The sequence below is a fragment of the Glycine max genome, chromosome 20 (genome assembly GCF_000004515.6).
Source record: "Glycine max cultivar Williams 82 chromosome 20, Glycine_max_v4.0, whole genome shotgun sequence".
Taxonomy (NCBI): Eukaryota; Viridiplantae; Streptophyta; class Magnoliopsida; order Fabales; family Fabaceae; genus Glycine; species Glycine max.
The window spans coordinates 35,521,291-35,541,110 of record NC_038256.2 but is presented as its reverse complement, the minus strand read 5'-3'; the positions used below and the strand labels follow the sequence as shown (position 1 = coordinate 35,541,110).

The 19,820-nt window shown below is 32.2% G+C and overlaps 3 protein-coding genes across 4 annotated transcripts; 1 reads left to right on the top strand and 2 right to left on the bottom strand.

The window, feature by feature from the left end:
* Positions 1 to 4,761: 4,761 nt before the first annotated feature.
* Positions 4,762 to 7,220, bottom strand: LOC100775824 (probable carboxylesterase 6). Its single transcript, XM_003555181.4, has one exon. The coding sequence runs from the start codon at positions 7,171 to 7,173 to the stop codon at positions 6,115 to 6,117; it is 1,059 nt and encodes a 352-aa protein (XP_003555229.2). The 5' UTR covers positions 7,174 to 7,220; the 3' UTR covers positions 4,762 to 6,114.
* A 7,072-nt stretch (positions 7,221 to 14,292) lies between these two features.
* Positions 14,293 to 15,789, top strand: LOC102669682 (uncharacterized). Of its 2 annotated transcripts, none has more exons than XM_041013228.1 (2): positions 14,293 to 14,870; positions 15,655 to 15,789. In XM_041013228.1, the coding sequence occupies exons 1-2, from the start codon at positions 14,531 to 14,533 to the stop codon at positions 15,765 to 15,767; spliced, it is 453 nt and encodes a 150-aa protein (XP_040869162.1). In that variant the 5' UTR covers positions 14,293 to 14,530; the 3' UTR covers positions 15,768 to 15,789. The 2 variants fall into 2 exon arrangements, with proteins under 2 accessions (XP_040869162.1, XP_006605891.1); XM_006605828.4 differs by lacking the exon at positions 15,655 to 15,789 and adding an exon at positions 15,118 to 15,522 and having other exon boundaries at positions 14,301 to 14,870.
* On the bottom strand, positions 15,468 to 19,820 carry TGA26 (bZIP transcription factor). Its single transcript, XM_006605829.4, has 11 exons — positions 19,582 to 19,820; positions 19,303 to 19,388; positions 19,137 to 19,210; positions 18,882 to 19,046; positions 18,314 to 18,418; positions 18,167 to 18,226; positions 17,814 to 17,891; positions 17,660 to 17,717; positions 16,520 to 16,791; positions 16,173 to 16,418; positions 15,468 to 15,879 (listed from the first exon to the last, which is right to left on the bottom strand). Exons 1-11 carry the CDS (start codon positions 19,653 to 19,655, stop codon positions 15,730 to 15,732), a joined length of 1,368 nt encoding a protein of 455 aa, XP_006605892.1. The 5' UTR covers positions 19,656 to 19,820; the 3' UTR covers positions 15,468 to 15,729.

Sequence of the window (19,820 nt, the reverse complement as noted above, 5' to 3'; positions counted from 1 at the left end):
CACAACGTCATCAAACACAGACAATTGGTTTAACACATTAATGTCATTGTTTGAATCTATAACTCTAAAAATGCATGCCAAATCCATAAGTCTTGTGAAGCGACGACTTCAAGTATTATTGTAGGTTTGCGATGATCACCTCTATGATATTGACCTTGCCATGAAATTGGACAATTTTTTAACTCCCAATGTATGCAATCAATAGAACTCAATAGAACCTAACATACCTGGAAACCCTCGTGCATCTCCAATTTGAAGTAGGCAATTAATGTCATTGCTGTTGGGTATTCTTAAGTACTATTGTCCAAATACCTTTTTGACACCCTTTACAAATTTTTGTAAGCATTGAGTTGTAGTGCATTCGCCAATTCTAACGTACTCATACACATAATCAGCAGGTGATCTATATGCAAGTATACGAATAGGTGCAATGCACTTCTGCAATGGCGAGAGACTCATTCTACCAACGACATCATATCTCATTTGGAAATACTCATTGTGATCACTAAGAGCGTTAACAATTCGAATGAACAATTGTCGTCACATCTGAAACCTATGTCGGAATTGAGTCTTGGTGTATATCGAAATTTCTGAGAAGTAGCTATTCATCAATCGTAGATGTCCATCTTCACAATTGCATTTAATGACTCTTCTAGGCCTTATGTGTTGACTGTTGTTGCATCGCATGTAAGTAGCTCATGATTTTTTCATCACTATCGTTGTCAAGTGTTTCATAAACAATTTGTTTACAAACTTTGTCAAAGTCATTATTTCGATCCATTGTATGAATGATTGATTGCACAAACAAGTGAAAGAAGAATATTGTTTGGAGGAGATGTATAACAATGAATGAGAATTGAACAATTAAATAACAAATTGTACAACGACTAGTTTTGTAACGACTAGTCTTATAATGGCTTGTTTTATAACAGCTAGTTTCACAAATTAAAAAAAAATTAAACAAATTAAAATACGATTAAAAAAAGTCAAACATGATTCCTAAAAATACAAATTAAAAGATGATTACAACAAAATAAAACTACCTAACAAATTAATACTAGATTCCTAGTTTATGCTAATTATTTTACAAAAGACTTGATTGTCTTTGAGTTAAGTTTCAGACATTATAGATGTGTCCTTCATAAGAATATTGTAATATTCCTTTTCAAATTCTTTCTCCCTTGTTAACTCGTTGACAAGTGTACCAATTCATTTTAAATAGTAAAAGACTCGGAAGTCTGAGTGTCGAATCCACTTGGACTTTGGTTGTACTTAAGTGATGCAAACCTAATTATTAAACAATTAGAAGAGAGAGAAAAGATAGAGAATTGTAAGTGTGAAAATTGGAGTAAAGGAAAAAGGAAGAGATAACAATAAAAATAAACAATGATTATAATGCGGAAAGATGAAATCAGAATGTGGTAATGTTGGTATCTAACATGCAAAAACTACTTGTAATGTAATGTTAATAATTTTCTCTATATAATGAAATCCTTGTTTCCACCCACATCTACTAAGATACTCTATCTTTGGTTTCCCACACGAAGAACCTAATTTATTTATTCCTTTTTTTCAAATTTCTTTGCAGGGATAAAATAATAAAACACATTAAGATTAGAGATGCAAAAATTGGACAAAACAAATATCAATCTATTTCTAGCAATGAATTTATTTAGATATTCTTCCCTAGTTCTTTAGAAAATAACCATTTTTCAATGATTATCCTCTAAACATTATATGGATGATCAGGCCATAGTCACAAAAAAGCACAAAGAAGAATAATAGAAACAAGATTGCATTAAATAGATAATGAAACTAATTACATTACAAGAGTTTGGTCTGCCAGGCTCCCAACAAAAGGATTTAACCTCTCGTAGCCATGAGAGGCTTTATACTTCAGGGGTTAATATGGATGGAAGAAGGGGCTGAATGACTAGAAGAAAGAAAGAGGGGAATGGCTAAGAAGGAGGGTTTCCCCTAAGGGATAGACTAAGGCTTTAGATTTCTTCACTAGAGAGCTCTGAGACTCGGTATGTCTTTTCCTTTTGCTTCCTACTTAATTTATAGACCTAAGGTAGCTTACTTTTCACGCTAACTTCACTCTTAGTGCGGGTTTTCGCGCTAAGTCTGCCTTTGGCCTTCCTCGTGGGTCTTCTTCGAGCTAAGCTTGGATTGCGCACTAAGCGAGCTGTCCAATTCTTTTAGCTTTTCTTCAAGGCTTTTTTTCTTCTAGTTTTTGTATCAATTTTCCTTTAAAGCACTTGAAATCTTCTTCTTTTAACTTCTGCTAATTAAAAATTGCAAAGATGTTAATTTCTTCATTATTTCATTAAAAACAATAGTAAAGTGAAGAAATTATAATTATTATTAGCCAAAATTGACTATCAAATTAGCTCAGATTTTGCAGTTATCATCCATTAAGACTGCTAGTTTGGTGCTGAGAACATTTTTTTTCTCTCATTGTTTCCTCCACACCAATCAGGTCCATAGGATTGGTGGATGTTCCTACTCCTTTCTCCTTGGCCTTCATTTTGGCTGTCTTTTGCCCCATTAGAACAATTTTCACTAAATTGCTCTAACCATTTCGGTTGATCTTTCAAAAGTCGTCAAGCATGTTCCAAACCAAAATCAGTTCCTTCGTTTTCCTTTCAAATGTCATATGCATTAAGCATGACATCGTTATCCATGCAACCAATTTTCTTCAATGATACCTCTTACTTGTAATGACCCTTAAATTTTTGCACGACCAAATTAATTTTTTGTCATTGTGATTTCAATTGATTAACTGCTCTTTTGCGAAGTTCACCTCGAAGTTTGTTGTAATTTTTCATGACTCTCAACCAAAACGCTTATTTTCCTCGACCAACACTAACAATTGGATCGATTGAGATGCTGAGCCATGACCTAATGAGATGTGTATCTTCTTCAACTGCAAAGGCAACTCAAGGCTTCATTTTTGTCAAAGACCCTTCTATTTCCTCGACAACGATCTCGTTTAGCCCAATTTGGGTAAAAAAATGTGGAAATTGCGAACCAACATCATCATTTGAAACCATCATAGGACTGTTTGATGGGATTGAAGGAAATGTTTGCGAACTTTGAGAATTAACGATAGAAGGGGTTTAAGATAAAATAATTTGGTGGTGGTGGTGGTAAAAAAGGAGGGGGGAAAAGGAGGATGATTTTGTGAATTTTGGGTCAAAGGAGACATGTTGTAATTTTGTAAAAAAATTAGATAACTTTGTCAATCAAATTAATTTGGATCCATTTGAAAAAAAAATTAACTAAGCTTGAATTTGGAAAATAGAGGTTCACAAATGAAAAATGAGAATGACAATTGAGTATACAAATTGTTATTGTTTGAACCATTTTATATTGTACATATTTTTTTTTCTGATTGTTGTACTATGCTAAACACTTCTTTCCGACCGTTCGTGATTCCTTCGTCTATTTTTCAAACGTTACTGTGTACACAGTGACCACTTTCACTGTGCCTCTTCCCCCAACATCCACTTTCTCCTTTCTTCTTCTTTTTCCCCCCAATTTTTTCACCTCACTCTCTCGTGCCTCTTCTTCTTTCTTCCGCCCCTTCACTCCCTCTCCCCCTTCTTCCTTTCACGCCCCCCTCCCCCTCCCCCTTTGTGATCTCTCCCTCCCCCTTCTTCTTTTTTTTGCCCCTCCTCGGCCTCCTCCCCCCTTTGTGGCCTCTTAGGTATGTTGGTTTTTTTTTCGTTCTTCCTTTTCTGTTGGTTTTTTTTTTGTTCTTCCATTTTTTTTCCTTCCATTTTTTTCTTTCCACTAGTTGTAGTTGGTTAGTTTTTATTTTTAAGTAATTTTTTATTTTTTTTTAAACTTGTGCAAAGATCTTTAGGGTTCTTGTACAAGAACTCATTTTCCTCTCTAAAGATCTCTTACTACATTTTTATTATAAGATCCACATAAGATCATATCTTGAATGCAAGATCTTTGTTCAAAATTTGATACTAAAGTTATTCTTAATCCTTTAAGTTGAAAAATTGATATTTAAGAAGAGTGTTTCTGATAATTATAATTCCTAAACTTAAATCATGACACTATAAGCAAAATTCTTTCAAGTTGCAACTCACTTTCAGTCTAATCAACAATTAATGAATTTTCTATTAATGATTTACAATCGACCATTAATTTAACTTTTTTTTTACACAATATAATTTAACTTTTCTGAAGTTAGAAAGTCTTGCAAAAGTGAGTGAAAGTTGTCACACATTCCACGTGAATTCACATGTGGAGAGCTATCTCAATTCTCAAATGTGTCTCGAATTTTGAGAAATCGTTGTTTTCACTGCCTACTTGGAAAGCATTAATCTAAAATGGAAAATGTCCCTCTAAATTGTTAACAAGTTTTAGATTAGGGTGGCAGGGGCAATGGATCTGTCCTATCAAATATGACATGATTTTAAATGTGTGTGTTTTTTTTTACGAATTTAAATTTGTGTTTATATCTTGATAACTAGGTAAGTCTGTTTTTTGTTTTTTATTATCATATCATTGGTAAAGAGGAACTTAAGACTTTATTTAAGACTGAAAAAGGATAAGTTTAATATCACTTAAATTAATAATTTCTTGGTAATTAGGTAAGATTATTATTATTATTATTATTATTATTATTATGGGAGAGAGAAACAATTTAAAAATAATCCATCGTATACGTGAAAAGATTTATTCTCTTGTAGCTGGTGAATAACTCGTAAAATTACTTAATCAGAAACAAATTAAACTGACTGAATGAGGGACTAAAAGCAAATAATTTTTTATAACTTTCAAGAATTAAACATGAAAAAAATAAAGCCTAAAACTTAAATTGCCAAATTTATAAATACCAAAAATAATAATCGATTTTACCAATTAGACGACACTGAAGCTTATTTTACCAGAAATTAAGGGGATGGAATAGAGAGGGAAGAATCCATACTTATAAAAAAAAGTTTCCCCTTATATGATATACAAGAAAATAAGGGAGAGAAGAAAAAAAAAATAGCGAGACTCATTCAATATCCCTTTTCTTTAATTTGGGGAGAAAGCTGATAAGACAAAGTTTAAATTGGTACAATGGTAAAAATATTCTTATTTATTTGAAATATTTATGTCATGTTATATACTTGTTTTTTCTTTCCTTTCACTTTTTACACATTAAATAATATAATATTTTTACAACATTAAGACCTTTTTCCCTAACTTGAAAAATTGTGAGATAGGTTAAAAAAATATTTTTGGAAAGCAATATGTTTTGGAATTTCCCAAATTGGAAATGCATTACTTTTAATTACTAATAAATAAAATATGAGAAATAAACATTCTCAATTTCTTTTTGAAAACTTAAAAACTTCTCTTTAAACAAACCACCGGTACAATCAACACTTGAAGAACTTCTTTATTGACCATTAATTTAAACTTTATTTAAATTATCCTGATATAAATTTCCGTTGCAATTTTTCAGTGACCATAGTTATATATGGATATGGCTATTTTAAAGGGAGGGAAGCCTACGCAAAAATGAGTGTGTATCCACTAAAGATTTAAAGTGAATTAAATTCAGGGCAACTGTAAATACAATCTCATTCATGCATTTAATCAGGCTCTCATACCTTTGAGAATTTTTTAAGTAGTAGTAAGGTATTATTTTTTCTGTGTAATGTGTTTTCGTATTATATTTTAGATAAATTTCTTAAAATTTAAATGTTTTATCTAACTTTTTAACTTCACCATTTATTGTTATTTTAGTATTTAAATATATATTATTAATATTTAACTAAAGTAGTATTACTTGAATCATCACCCTTTTTCTTTTAATTTTAGACTAATATAATTCATAAATTTCACTTTTAAATAGTATTTATTTAAAATTTATTTTAGAAATTAATGTAACAACATTGTACATTTTCAAGAAATAAAATGATAATGTACTCTTTCCTATTATATTAACACCTTCTTCTTCTCATTTCCTTGACGAGTATTGTCCTTTTCCTTGAAGATTTAGCTATTTAAATAACCAGTTTGATTTTCAGCAAGAGTTCATTTTAATTTTATATACTCAGACAGATTCATGAAGCTAGCAAAGAACATTAAAGCAGAGAATCAGAGAGCCATGAAGGACTTAACACGAGCCATCATTTCCTTGGCTCTGCTCTTAGATACCTGAGACTTGCTCAAAATCTGAAACGCATGTCCAACACCTCTGAACACCCCATACTCAACCCTTTTCCCTGCTCTCACCAAAGCATCGCAGAACTCCAAATTCCTATCCTTCAATATGTCCATCTCCGAGATGCACACCAAGGTACGCATGAGCTTCAACTCCTCCAACTTCACCTTCACCAAAGGGTTGCACCATGGATGGTCACGGTTCGCACCACACGGTAACGCCAAGCGCCAATAAGTATCAGAAGCTGCCAAGTTCAAAGCAGAACCGGGTGATTGAGCCATGCATTTCTCAGAACCTGTTCTCACTTCCCCTCCAAAAAAGGGTTGTATCAAAATAAGACCCTTCAAATTCAAGGGTCTTAAAGCAGCGCCATCACATGCACATAGCCTCGTGGCAACGTTGTAGGCTATGTTAGCACCAGCACTGTCCCCACCTAAGAAAACACTTGAGAAGTTGCACTTTGAAGTCCACCATTCACTACCACCCTTGTTGTGTTGTTGATGTAGCATTTGTTGTTTCACCCACATGATGGCCTTTAAGCCATCATCATAGGGTGCTGGAAGAGGGTTCTCTGGGGCCAATCGATAGTTCACTGACATAATCACACACTCCACTTTGGCTGATAGCCTTGCGAGGAAATCATGGTAGCAACTCCACGCTGCTGATCCAACACAAAATCCTCCTCCGTGAAAATAAACGAGAAAAGGCATTTTTTTGTGTTGGGAAATTGGAACATAAAAACGTGCCCATGTGTTTGTGGCACTGTCAATGGCCATGTCTCTTGATGTCACATTTAGTTCTGGACTCATTTTACTACTAGCAGTGACACATGGAACAACTTGTGGTCGTTCCACGTATCCATGTTTGTGTACTCTAATAAGCCCTTGTATTTCCTCAACTACAGAACCATGGGGTGGATAGTCTTTGGGAACATTGTATTGTGGGCTAAGGTTTATGTTTGAGGTGAGAGTACCCATTATTTTTCTTGTCATGTAAGTAAGAAGAGGTTGAAACAATTAAGAACTGAATCTATTTGCGGTGGCTGGTTTTGCAGCCCTGTGGTTTGCTTATATACACAGGAAGCAGTGAGTGGAAAAAGTCAAAAAGCATTGTAAAGCAGATGAATCAATCTTTTCGTTCCACGTTGGAAGTTGCCGAATTAGACACGTCTCCACGTGAATTCACATGTGAAGGGTCATCACAATTATCAAATGCGCGCATATATATATATATATATATATATAAAGGTTGATGCAGTAATGAACGAAAAAAAGGAGAGAATTTAAATTCTTCCACTAATAAAAAAAATTAATAATATTAATAATTAATATTTATTGTTAAAAAAATACATGCAACGTCAAATTTTGATAACTCATGGCTTTCACTGCCTAATTGGGAAGCATCAACCTAAAAGGGACAGCGTCGTTCTGAATTAAGAATTATTTACAAGTTTTAGAAAGGTGGCTGGTGCATGTCAGAGGTTGCAAAGAGAGACCAATCCAATTGATAAAATAGGGCCTCACTTTAAATTTATTTTTAACTTGAATTAAACGTGACTACTTTTTTATTTAATCTGATTATAATTTGATATTTCGATTTGAGCTTAACTCAGAATTTTCTTTTAATTTTTTTCAAAAAAAAAAAAATCAAACTTTCTTTAGATTTGAATTTTATTTTAAAGATTCAAATTATATCCAGATTTTTACTAACTTATAACCCTTATAACTCATAATCCGCATTGTATCCAATAATCCATTTTGATAGCTCTAATGCATATATATTGCTGTTAAATTACCCAATGAGCAACTAATTGAACAGAATGAGAATGCGTACATTGGATGAGTCATGGTTAGTGATTACGCGTCTGTCGCTAGACACTGATGTTTGACCTGAATAATAGACAAATTGACCTTTTTTTTATTTGTAAGAAGATATAAAGTTCATTCTGACAATACTTGAGGTATGTTCATGTAACTATGCTTACGTCATCTATCATTTTATTTTATCTTACTTAAATTCTCATGTTCACTATTGGAGAAGCAAACTAATGTGGTATAACAATTTCGTATTTAACTTTAACAACTCTTACTATTTATCTTTGCCCAAGGAAAATAACAAACCATTATTCTTTGACATTCTATTTCTTTACATTCCATTAGTGTGGTTGTAAGAGGAGATTAGAAAGAAAAAATCTCTAGTTGCTTCTAAACATACGCATCGTAAAGATGAGTACAAAAAAAGAAGACGAAAAAAATGTCGAAATCCAACTATTGATGCTTCTGTTGAGGAATTACACATACAACCATGTTGGGCAAACAGAAAAAGGAGGGGAAAACATGTAGCATGACATTGTTGACATTTTAAAACAACTAAGTGTAGTGGGGTGCAAACATTAGGGGCTAACTTTAGGTTGCCTCCCATTAGCATCATTTCATTTTCAGGTACACTGTTTGGAGACATTACATTTACACACTTGAGAGGTTGAATTAAAGCATTCTAGATATTTCTCTTAGAGAGTGATATATATTTGATGATAGTTAATTTGTGGTCATTATGGGTCACAAAGCATCCAAGTATGGAGGGTCACCGGTTTTCAGGATGTCCATTGAACATGCTACTCAGTGAACCCCAGTAACTCTGGAACTTTAATAAATAAAGCAACCTCAATTGGAGCTCTGAAAGTCAGAACTTATTGCTTGTCTTTTTCATTTTATCTTCAGAAAAAGCAAGCCTCTTGATTGTGCATGAATGGTGCTTGTCTTTTGAGTTACATGCAAGCATCTTCTTTGGCTTTTTGTTTTATTTTTTAAGAACGGAATATTACCATTTTAGAGTTGAAATTGAAGGATCATATATTTTTTTTTCCTAATGCGGAACAAGTTGTCGAGGACTTGGATAATGGCCAAAAATGCAAAGCAAAAAAAAATTGAAATTGAACACCCAATTTTGAAGGACTATAACAAACGAGGAAGACGTAAGCGTCATGGCATATATATACTTCATAATGTGCTTTGTCGAGAATTTAAATATTGGTATTCGTATATTTTTTCTTGCTTATGATTTATTTAATAGTTTAAAAATAATAAACAATGAAATTATTCACAAGAATTATTAGTATCTTGATTTTGTGCTTGGCGAATGGCAGGAAGTCAACACTTCTCCACATGTTGCAACTTGCAAATAACATAACTCCCCGTGTTTCTCTACAACTACAATTATCTTTCTCATGGCATCTTTAAAAAACAGAATGTGAACGAAAAATTGTTGGAAGAAATATTTTCGGTGAATTGGAAGAAAATTTGCTTCCAATTTAAGTTGGAACATGTTGGGAAACTAATAGGTCACCGATCAAATTATATAAGTAAATTTATCACTTCATCTCACACTTTACTCCAACATAATACAAAATTTCATTCTAAAGAGAACTACAAATACTCTCTTTCTTCTTCACCTTATGCTCTATGCCGCAAACTAATCTAAATACAACTTCATATTAGCAATTATAGTTTGAATCTACGAAAATAGATTCAACTCAATCATTAAATCAGAACTCATGTACTCAATTTATCTAAATTAGTATTCTTAATTCTTTAGGTAATATCTAACATAACTAAGTAATGAGAACGGAGATCTCTAAAGAACTTATAGGTTCAATGTTCTATTCCTAGATACACCCAAGTTCATAATAAACATCTCAGTTTTAAGCTACGCTCAATTTTCTTATTGTCGCACAAATCAAAGAGATCTAATAAACGTATCATGCAACTTGTTATTGCTGGCCTTTCTGATCTTGACTATTCTCATTCTGGAGGGATTGGAAAATAGATAAGACAGATACAAGGTAAAAAGTGGTACGCTTCTTTTGTCTAAAAAAGTTGTGCTTGTTTAAGTTCTTTTTACGAACAGTTGTAGATCACGGAATATGGAATGATTTATGAAAGTTACTGGGCCTAAGAGCAATGTCCCATATGTTCTTCTTTAGTCAGAGTTATTAACTATTTTTATTTTAGTATTTATTTTTAGTAAGAATTTTTTTAAGGTTTTTAAGCATTTCTTTTCTTGATTCTGACAAATTTATGAGAATTTAAACTTTCTCAACCTCATAATTTAGAATTCAAAAAACTAATGTAAAGTATTAACTTTCACCAACAAGGTTAGGTTAAAAAGAATAAGTTAGTCTTCCGTGCAACGTGTTGTAATTACTATGAGTAAAAAAAGTATTTTCTATAGTATTAACTTCCTTGCCGTTCGGAGGAACATCCATTTCTTTAATCTATTATTTAGTATTTGACGATAAATTAATTACTACTCTTAAACAGCAGGTTATAAAAATCCCAAGTTACTCTTTGACTCTGCTTAGAATGAAAAATTTATTCCAATAACACAATCAAATATTTAGTATTAAAAAATAACGATTTTTAATTCGTGTTTCATCAAATATTTAGTCTTACATCAGTTATGCCTTATAAAGAAGTATATGCTTGATTGAACTTATTTTGAAAAAAAAAATATTATTTACTTTTTATAAATTGAAGAATAAGAATATCAAAGTTATATTTTAGTTTAATTTATTTCACTCCATTCTCTGCTATTTCACTGTACTCCGCTTACATTAAAATATTAAATACCCAAAACGAAGCCTTCGACTAAAAGGTTATTGCATCCTCTCCTCTCACGTTACATCTTACACCCCTATTGCATGTATTTCGAAAATTTTATTATGAAATGCAAATTTTTATTTTGGAATAGATTTTTTTAGAATATAATGAGAAGTGAAAGATGCAATAATGGAAGTATAGGAAACAAATGTCTGGCTAGAATTGTTGGATTGTGAAAGAGAATCTCTCTTGCTTTAGTTTTTTTTCTGGGGTGTTGATGGTATCCAAAGCCCAACAAAAATTACTTTGAAATGGCCCACAAAGGAAATTGCCAAGCAGACCATGTCCTTAGATTATCATTACTAAAAATCATTTCAAATTTCAATACAGATAATTTGATCATGTTTGCTGATTTTAAATACCATCCTTTCAGGAAAAAATATTATTGATAATGGAAATCTGAGAGCTATAGTAATAACTGATATATAAAAATAATTAATAATTTATGAATTGATTCATTATTTTATATAGAAAAGGGTTCAATATAAAGAAGAGATTAATAAACCATCCTGCATTATGTTCATAATTGAGATGATAGATTTTTCATGAACCATAAAATGGGAACCTGTTTTTGTAATACCACTTATGGAGCATTTGATTAAAGATAAAAAATTTCCTTATCTAATAAGCATGATGTCTGAGAATCTTGAATCTTAATAATTATGATTCTTAAAAATGATTAAAATATGTATAATCAGTTATACAAAAATCTCATGAATGTTTACACATTGTCTAATGATTAAGATCTTTAGTCAGTAACTAATTACAGATTTTACATTGTCTAATGAGACAACTAAAACAGTACATATAAGTAAGCACAATATTTCATGAGTTAAATTTTGAAATTGAGATAGATTCAAATCAAATTTTAATATGATATTAGAATTCATTCTAGCTAACAATTGTTGTTAGGCATTATCAGTCCATTATTTAGTTATACAAGCTTCATGTATATAATTGTTAAAGATTTCACATTAACAAGTGATTTGATAAAAAAAAAAAATACAAGTAGAGAGACAACTCTTATCTCATAAATTAGGTTTTAGTTAGATGCAAATCCAAATTATAAGAATTAAATTTCAGAATTATTAATTTTGTGTGCATTTTAACTTTTATTTCTTATATAAATTATATTATTTTTCTTATCAAAATTATTTATATTTTATTATTACTAGTTCAGTCTAAATAAATTGTATAGATAATATGTAAAAAAGGGTAGACAGATAATAATATTTATAAATGACTTATAATAACATTTTGAACGTAAATTAGAATAAATTTAAAAAACAAATTAAATTAAATTATATATTTAGATAATTTTTGTTGTAAAAATATTTTTTTCATGAACTTGTATGCTGTCAATACTACAAAATTGTATAATAAAAAAGATGTTTTCCCAATGAAATATATTACAAAAAATTATGTGAGTTTACGTTGATAATTCCATAGAAGTGGTTCTCATTTGATTCCCGGATTTATAAATGATGAGAACACCAATGTGTCGTTTGACTACGCACATCATTTCATAACTATACAATTTAGTTTATTTAAAAATTAGAGTGCTATAATAATTTTTTTTTTGAATAAGTATAAGATAAAAATAATAAAATCACAATTGCATTCTGTGCACTTATCAAATACTAACGATTTTTTTATTTTACTCCATAATAAAATATCCTAATAAGAAAATGACTTATTTATCTCATATCCTATTAATCTATTTTATAGAACGTAACTCTAAATTATTTCAGTCTAATCCGCTCACCCTTTACACACCGAAAACGAAGCCTAAGTGGAATTGCTGGACTGTGAAAGAGAATCTCTTTGCTTCTGTTTCTCGTGTATTAACACATTTTATTATTTGTTTTAATACACTCCAAAGTGTATTAGGGATTCCGTAATGCACATGGGATGAACCCAAATAAAAAATAACGTGTGTTAAAAAATTACCTGTTTCTTTCATATTTTAGGTATTGATGGGTATCCAAAGCCCAACAAAAATGACTCTGAGATGAACTACTGAGGAAATTGTCCACCAGAATCTTCTGCCAACAGCTGTCTGTGGCCTATGCTATCTCAATTATATAATATAGATCTTCACCTTTTTATTATCCAATGTTTTTAGGATAATATGAAATATTTACTAATAAATAAAAAACTATTCAAAATTATGATAAAGATGTATTTATATCCCCCTCCTGACACACAAAAAAAGAAAAGAGCTCACAAGTCACAAGAATTCAATAGATCAATTAATATATGATTTTCTATACTCAACATCACTTTAAAATATAGAACTCGCAATATCAATGAGGCCGGTGGATTTTTTACGGTACAAGCTGTTTATAACTGATCATTTGCTAATAATAGTAAATATTAAAGGTTTTTGAGATTAATAATTATATAAAATCAATAGTATTTTGAAATACATGATTTTATGATGGTTAAGGGTTACATAAAATATTTTTCTACGAGGAAGGAGATTTTTTTTGGACCAGGAGGAGATCTTGATTCACTATAGTGGATATTAACCCTTTATAATTATTACTCCCATTAAGTAATAATTATCTTTAGAATTTTTTTTATTTAATCTAATTATAATTTGATTTCTAATTATTAATTAATTATTTATTAGTTTCTGTATATATCAAATGTCTTTCACATATCTCACCCAAATCTTAATTAAAATTAGTGGCTTGAAGTAATTTTTTTCTTTTAAACCTGACTTCAAGTAACTAATCTTTTATTTTATCACATGTATGTTTTATTAGAGATAATCATATTATTTGAGTCCTGTAGGATTGCATGAACCACAATAAAGATTTTTCTCCAAAAATTTAACACATACCTAAAACTCAAACTCAAAATCTTTAGTTAAGTTAGAACAATCTCATACTAGTTGAGATAATCAACATCTTTAGCCACAAAATTTTGTTTAGAATCCATGACATTTATTGTGGCCCCGTTCGTGTTAAGAATCTATTCATCATAATATACATATACAGGCTCCTAGTTTGAATAAAGTATCATGGGTAATTCATCAAAGAGCATGCGAAAAATGGAACAAAACTTTTGTTTCTTTTTTAATAGCCTGATCAGAGTTTCAGCAATCCAAATATCAGCATATAAGATTGACCTTTTTAACGTTAGTTATAAGAAGTGAACCAACACCAATAAGATACTCTTAATTAACGTCTTCCAATACTTGAAACACAAACAAGTCGAGGTTATGAAAACAACAACGAATAAATTGATATTTAAAATTTTTTAATGGTAAGGTAACCCAAACCATAAGCATGCTCTGATGTTGATGTTTGGTGATGAATAATGATCATTAATGTCACTAGAAAGTAACCGCCAAATGTTCACGTGTTCTGGTTCACTTGATTTGGCTTATAGATTTAATGATTGCATCATAAAATTTAAAGTATCGGACATTTGCTAACGTACGAAATGGACATATTCTTCCAACTTGGACACTATCGGAGATGAGATTTACAAACACACTCCTACTTTCACAACACTGACCTCAAAGTAATCTCTTTTCTCTCTTATCTCTCATTCATCCATATATACATAAACCTGAACACCCTTTTATTTTCACGTCCCAAATCATAATTTCCTTACAGCAACACAAGCCTACAATTCAAGTTAATTTCATTAGCAAGCTTGTTTAATCCTAAATTTTGTTATGGAGATGAATTCAGATCCTAGTGTTATTATGTCTGAGGCAGAATATGAAGAAGATACTTTCTATGCTGATATTAGGAGGCAGATTTTGCTATTGACATCTGAAGACAACGAAGATTTACTAGAAACAAGAAGTTTCAGCCCCATTAATGTCACTAATGGTGGTTCAAACGGGTCAGTTTACAGCTTTAACTGTGCATCTCCACCTGCAAGCAATTTTTGTTTGTGGGAAAGACACAGTTCTGGTTCACCACCCCTTTGGCTAGTGAACTTGTGGAAGAATGGTAAAGGTACTGGGGTGTTCATTCCACAAGTGGCATGCAAGAAAAACCAAAGACCAGGTAGAGTTTTGTTATCCCTTGATTAGATAAACTTTTCGATGAGCACTTCAAAAGATAATAAGAAAGAAAAATAAATTAAATTTTGCCCCCCTAAGCTCTATAAAGTAATTTATGCATATTAATAGCATCTTAATTCATTTTTTGTATTTTCGTCTTGAAAATTTATGCAACCATTGACTTACACATGACGAAACTGCCTGAAAAAATTGAATATTTTACTAGTGTTTTACTTTTTTATTCTTGGCAGGAAGAATAAACAATAGCAGGAAAAAAATCTATAAGCCAGTGGTAAATAAGGATTGAAGAGTAAGGAAATTTGTATTTAGTGGAAATTGAATATTGTCGCTTGCTCATAATAAATATTGCATAGGTTACAACGATGATGATTCGTTAGAGGAGAAATTGCAGAGGATAAAAAGGGAGAAAAGTCCGTACAGAGTTTGCCTTTTCATTCTATGATGATTTTAGTTCAACTTTATTGATATGTATATACAGATTGTACCGTCATTATAGGGGAGAACAGAGATATTTGTGATACTAGCTTAATGTAATTTTCATTTCCTTTCTTATCCACATATGGTAAAAGGATATCCCAAATTTAAACACCAAAACTATGATGATTTTATATATAAAAAAAACGTGATGCTATCTAGTAGTAAGTGGAAAGGTGACAATGATTTGCATTTACGCCTACGTGATTCTATTTCTACGCATAACATTGGCACAACATCCGTTTGAACATGCCAATAATATACAAATTTCTCAGAAGTTAAAACTTGTACAGATCAAGATGCAGTAAGTAGCAACTTCCCGAGAAGATTATATCATGGTAAACAAGTATTGTTCCTCAGTGTGGCACCTAGTACTCTCTTGGACACGCTAACCATAATGAATTAAGAGCTCTAAGCCGTGTAACGTAATCATTTATCACAAGGAGAGCACGAGCAGCTTGGCACGTGGTCAAAATTCGACGCATCTGTTGCAGAGTTTGTTGCCTCAATAGGTCAGCCTAAGAAAGACAACACATACTCTTGAGAATACAATGCATATAAACTTTTGAAGGTTTTTGGTAGTAGTAAGAATTAGCAATGATTTAAGGGCCTAGTGTTTACTTTTTTTTATAAAATGTTCTCTCTATACATTTCATGTTAATCGTTTTAATTGTTTCTAAATATAAATCTATGGAATAAGAAAATATTTAAAATAATGTGCTATTTTATAAGTGAAAACTGAAAATATAAATGAAGAGTGTCACAATCAAGTACTAAAATATTAGAATCAGTGACCAGGATTAGTTATTACCTGATGAAGGAAATTCTCTAGTGTGGCAAGCTTGCCCAATGCAATTGCCATTTGGCCCATGTACTCAGCAACATTTTCAGAACCAGAGGGCCCTAGAGAGGAGGACGAAAGTGTCTCTGAAAGAGACTGCTGCAATGCTTCCATGCCTTGTGATAATGCATCCTCTGCCTGCTGGGAAGACTGCTGCAGATTGTAAATGCCCATCAACTGCTGTTCGGTTAACGGCTCAAGCTGGTTTCTAACTATCTGAGTTTCAAAAGTTGTGCCCAAAATATTCATCAACCCTCATACGGAACATATACTCTACCGTATAAAAGCAAATGTGAGTAACTGAAATGGTCAATCACCTTGAGAAGTTCAGATGAACGAAATCCACCGAGCCATATGAAGCATCTTTCTGCTGGTGTCTTCCACATCCCAGAAAGTATGTGAAATACATCAACCTTTGCCCCTATGCTCTTCAACCTAAATAATTCATCATAATGTGCCATGGCTCCATCTACAAGAAGGTGCAGTTCATTCTCACCCATTTGAGAATTTATAGCTGATCTTATATCAATGATCAACCGTTGATGCTCATCAACCCAACGGGCATAGTCCATGTCAAATGCTAAAGCACCTGAATGATATAAAAATAATAATCACAAATGACATATTCACATTCCCTCCCTATTATAAAAATAATTAAATCTAAACACGCTAAAGCATATTCAGCATGATACTTAAGCCTCAAGAATTTAAGCAAAATGTTTTTTTTTATATATCACTTTTGGCATGGGAAGATAACTCCAATTTCCTACCCCGATACCCTCATTAGCACCAAAAATTACACACACATGCATATCAATTTTGTCCAGTCCTCTAGGGCATCAATAAGATCTTCCACAAGTTGAAAATGCACAAGTGAACATCCCTAGAAATGTAAGAAAGGTAAAATGATTTTGGATTTAAGAAATGTAAAATGATTTAAATTTAAATCCTCCACATCATTCTTCAATATGACCAAACTCACAAATGTGAATAAAAATCATGTGTATATTTAAGTTGTCGAGACTTTGTGGGCAGAGATGTTCATATGTGAATAATCATCTATACAGCATACCCCATATCCAACAACTTCAGTATCTAATGCAAAGAAGCCAAAATCCCGTTGTTACATTGTACGTATCTATGAAATAAAGATAACATTAATATGCATTCCCTTTGTCTTCAAAATACAGATATCATAACAAAACTAGATAGCCCCATGATTGATGCCATCACAAAGTTTCAGGTTTCCATTGCACCAAATTCATGTGAATTTCTATTTAATTTTAAAATACAATCTTCCAATGATTAGATATGGATTATGTAAGTCTTCATCCATTTTATCGGAATTCTAAAAAAGTGCATGAACTTGAACGGTACCATAGTTTCTATTAGAAAACACTCAATAAAACCATCATGTTTCTGCCACTATGAATGAAACAATCATCTTTTTTAATTACCATTTGCAACACTAGAATGACCGCGATCCCCCGGGATTCCAGTTGCAATAAATGCACCCTGTAGAAAGTATCAACCCAAAATAATAGTTAGCAGAATAGTAACAAAATTAAATTGATTGCAAATTATATACAGGAAACCTTTAACTTCTTACACCTGCTGACGTGCCCGTTGAAGTTCTTGCTCTAATTGCGCAAGCCTAACTCGACTGTTCTCCAATTGTTGCACATATGCCTATTTAAAAATCAAACCATATAAATCATTCGAATATGTTTCATTAACATAATGCCAAAGACTTACGTGAGAAATGAACATGTTATTTCACTATGAGTGATTGTGACATACATAAGGAGAAACAAAAATCAACTAGTAACAGTGAAACTAACTAACATGATGAAACATGAGAGTCAAAACTACCTCAACTAAAAGCAAATTGGGATAAACTTCCTAATAAGCTTTTGGATAAGAAGATAATTGGAATCAAACTTCTCCCATGAGCAACTAGTTACCTTTTTCCTCAACCGACTCTTCTTCGCAGCCTCCCGATTCTGAGCTAGCCTACGAACAGTCTAAAAGAAAGCATCCACAAAAAGTTAGCTATCAACAACAAAACAAGAACTAATAAGCACAAGGTTTTGATGCAAGTAGCTAACAACCTTCTGGTCTTCAGCTTTAACCTTAGTCTTACTTTGATCATGAGAGTCCACAACTACAAGTGCCCCGTCCCCAACTCCATGGCACCAAGACACAGTTGAGAAACACTGTCAAAAAAACATGATTTTTTTTCTCAACATCACTATCCAATACCCAGAAATTTATAATGGGCTAAAATGCTTGTTCCCTAGTTTTATTTTTTTACCTCCTATTTTTTTTTTCTTATGCTTCAAAGGTTTTACTTTAGTTTTAAAGTTTTCTTGTTAGATCAAACTACTCCCCTTCAATAAGTTTTTGAACTAAGGATGTTTATTTCAACCTTCATCACAAACATTCATCTGATGTTGTGGAGTCTGTGACACGTATCATGAACTTGACCAAAATAGTATGTTAAACAGGTTAAAAGAGCACGGCTTGTTCTAATGAAATTGAAGATACTTATTAAATTTGGGGAGCCAAAGTAAAATAAAAAAACAAAACGAGTAACCAAAAAAGTGTAGTTTAGCCTTTGTAATAAAAAAACTTTCCAACTCATAATAATAGTAAGCCAAGAATTCTATAGAGACCCACTTGATTTTTATCATCGGTGTCTATATCAGTGCAAGTATCTTCAGTGGGGTGGCTATCATCTGCCCAGTTCTCAACATGCTGGTTCCCCGTGGCCATGGACACAGTTGTTCCTCTCTGAAACATAGGTCCCTGCTCGGTCGAACCAAATTCTGCACACCCAAGGTTCTACGCCAAAATAGATAAGGCATAAGGCAAGGCACGCGTGCACAAAACTTATATACCTAAAAAGGAAAAAGAGAGAGAGAGGACTAATACCGTGTTGAATGTCCCACACTGTAAGTTGCTTGCAACAACAGCCACATTGCTCGACTTTCCACCAAACACAGAACCTGCAGCAAAGGAAATAGTTTAAAAATTGAAATTGTTACACACGAAGGAACCATTATATATTAGTAAAGACAGAGAGAAAGAGAGTATTAACTTGAGCTTAAATCAACGGCATCGTGTTGTCGAAAAGAATGCTGAAGATCCGAGAAACGCGATGGATTTCGGCTGGTGTCATTTCCCCTGTTTGACACCCCAGAGAAAAACAGGGAAACTCTGTTTTAAACAAGAATTTTTTTTTTCTTCTAATAATGAAAAATTCATTCACATGCATTTGTTGTTGCATGTGAGTCCTTCTTCCAGCTTTCATTACTCATTTCACAAAAAGGGGGAAATAAAAATGGTAAGTTGTCAAAGGTAGTAGTTTATAATTTACCGGTGAAAGAAGGGAGAATGGCAATAGAGTGGTGAAATTGATTCTGATTCGGTTGTTGTGTTGAAGCTTTGCATCTTTCCTAAGCTAACTACTGATTAGGAAAGTAGCATCAATCATCATCATGGTAGTGAGGATGAGGTGTTTTCATGTTAAACAAGTGGAAGCAGAACAGAATATGGAAACGCAGTTTGAAGCAACAAGTGTTGGATGAATGAAGCTTTAAGAAGACCGTAGTGTAG

Coding starts and splice junctions, on each gene's coding strand:
- LOC100775824 (XM_003555181.4), bottom strand. CDS start 7,173: ATGACAAGAAAAATAATGGGTACTCTCACCTCAAACATAAACCTTAGC.
- LOC102669682 (XM_041013228.1), top strand. CDS start 14,531: ATGGAGATGAATTCAGATCCTAGTGTTATTATGTCTGAGGCAGAATAT. Junction 14,871..15,654: donor CAAGAAAAACCAAAGACCAG/GTAGAGTTTTGT, acceptor AAACTTGTACAG/ATCAAGATGCAGTAAGTAGC.
- TGA26 (XM_006605829.4), bottom strand. CDS start 19,655: ATGCAAAGCTTCAACACAACAACCGAATCAGAATCAATTTCACCACTC. Junction 17,718..17,813: donor TTCAACGGGCACGTCAGCAG/GTGTAAGAAGTT, acceptor TACTTTCTACAG/GGTGCATTTATTGCAACTGG. Junction 16,419..16,519: donor GTTCATCTGAACTTCTCAAG/GTGATTGACCAT, acceptor TTTGAAACTCAG/ATAGTTAGAAACCAGCTTGA.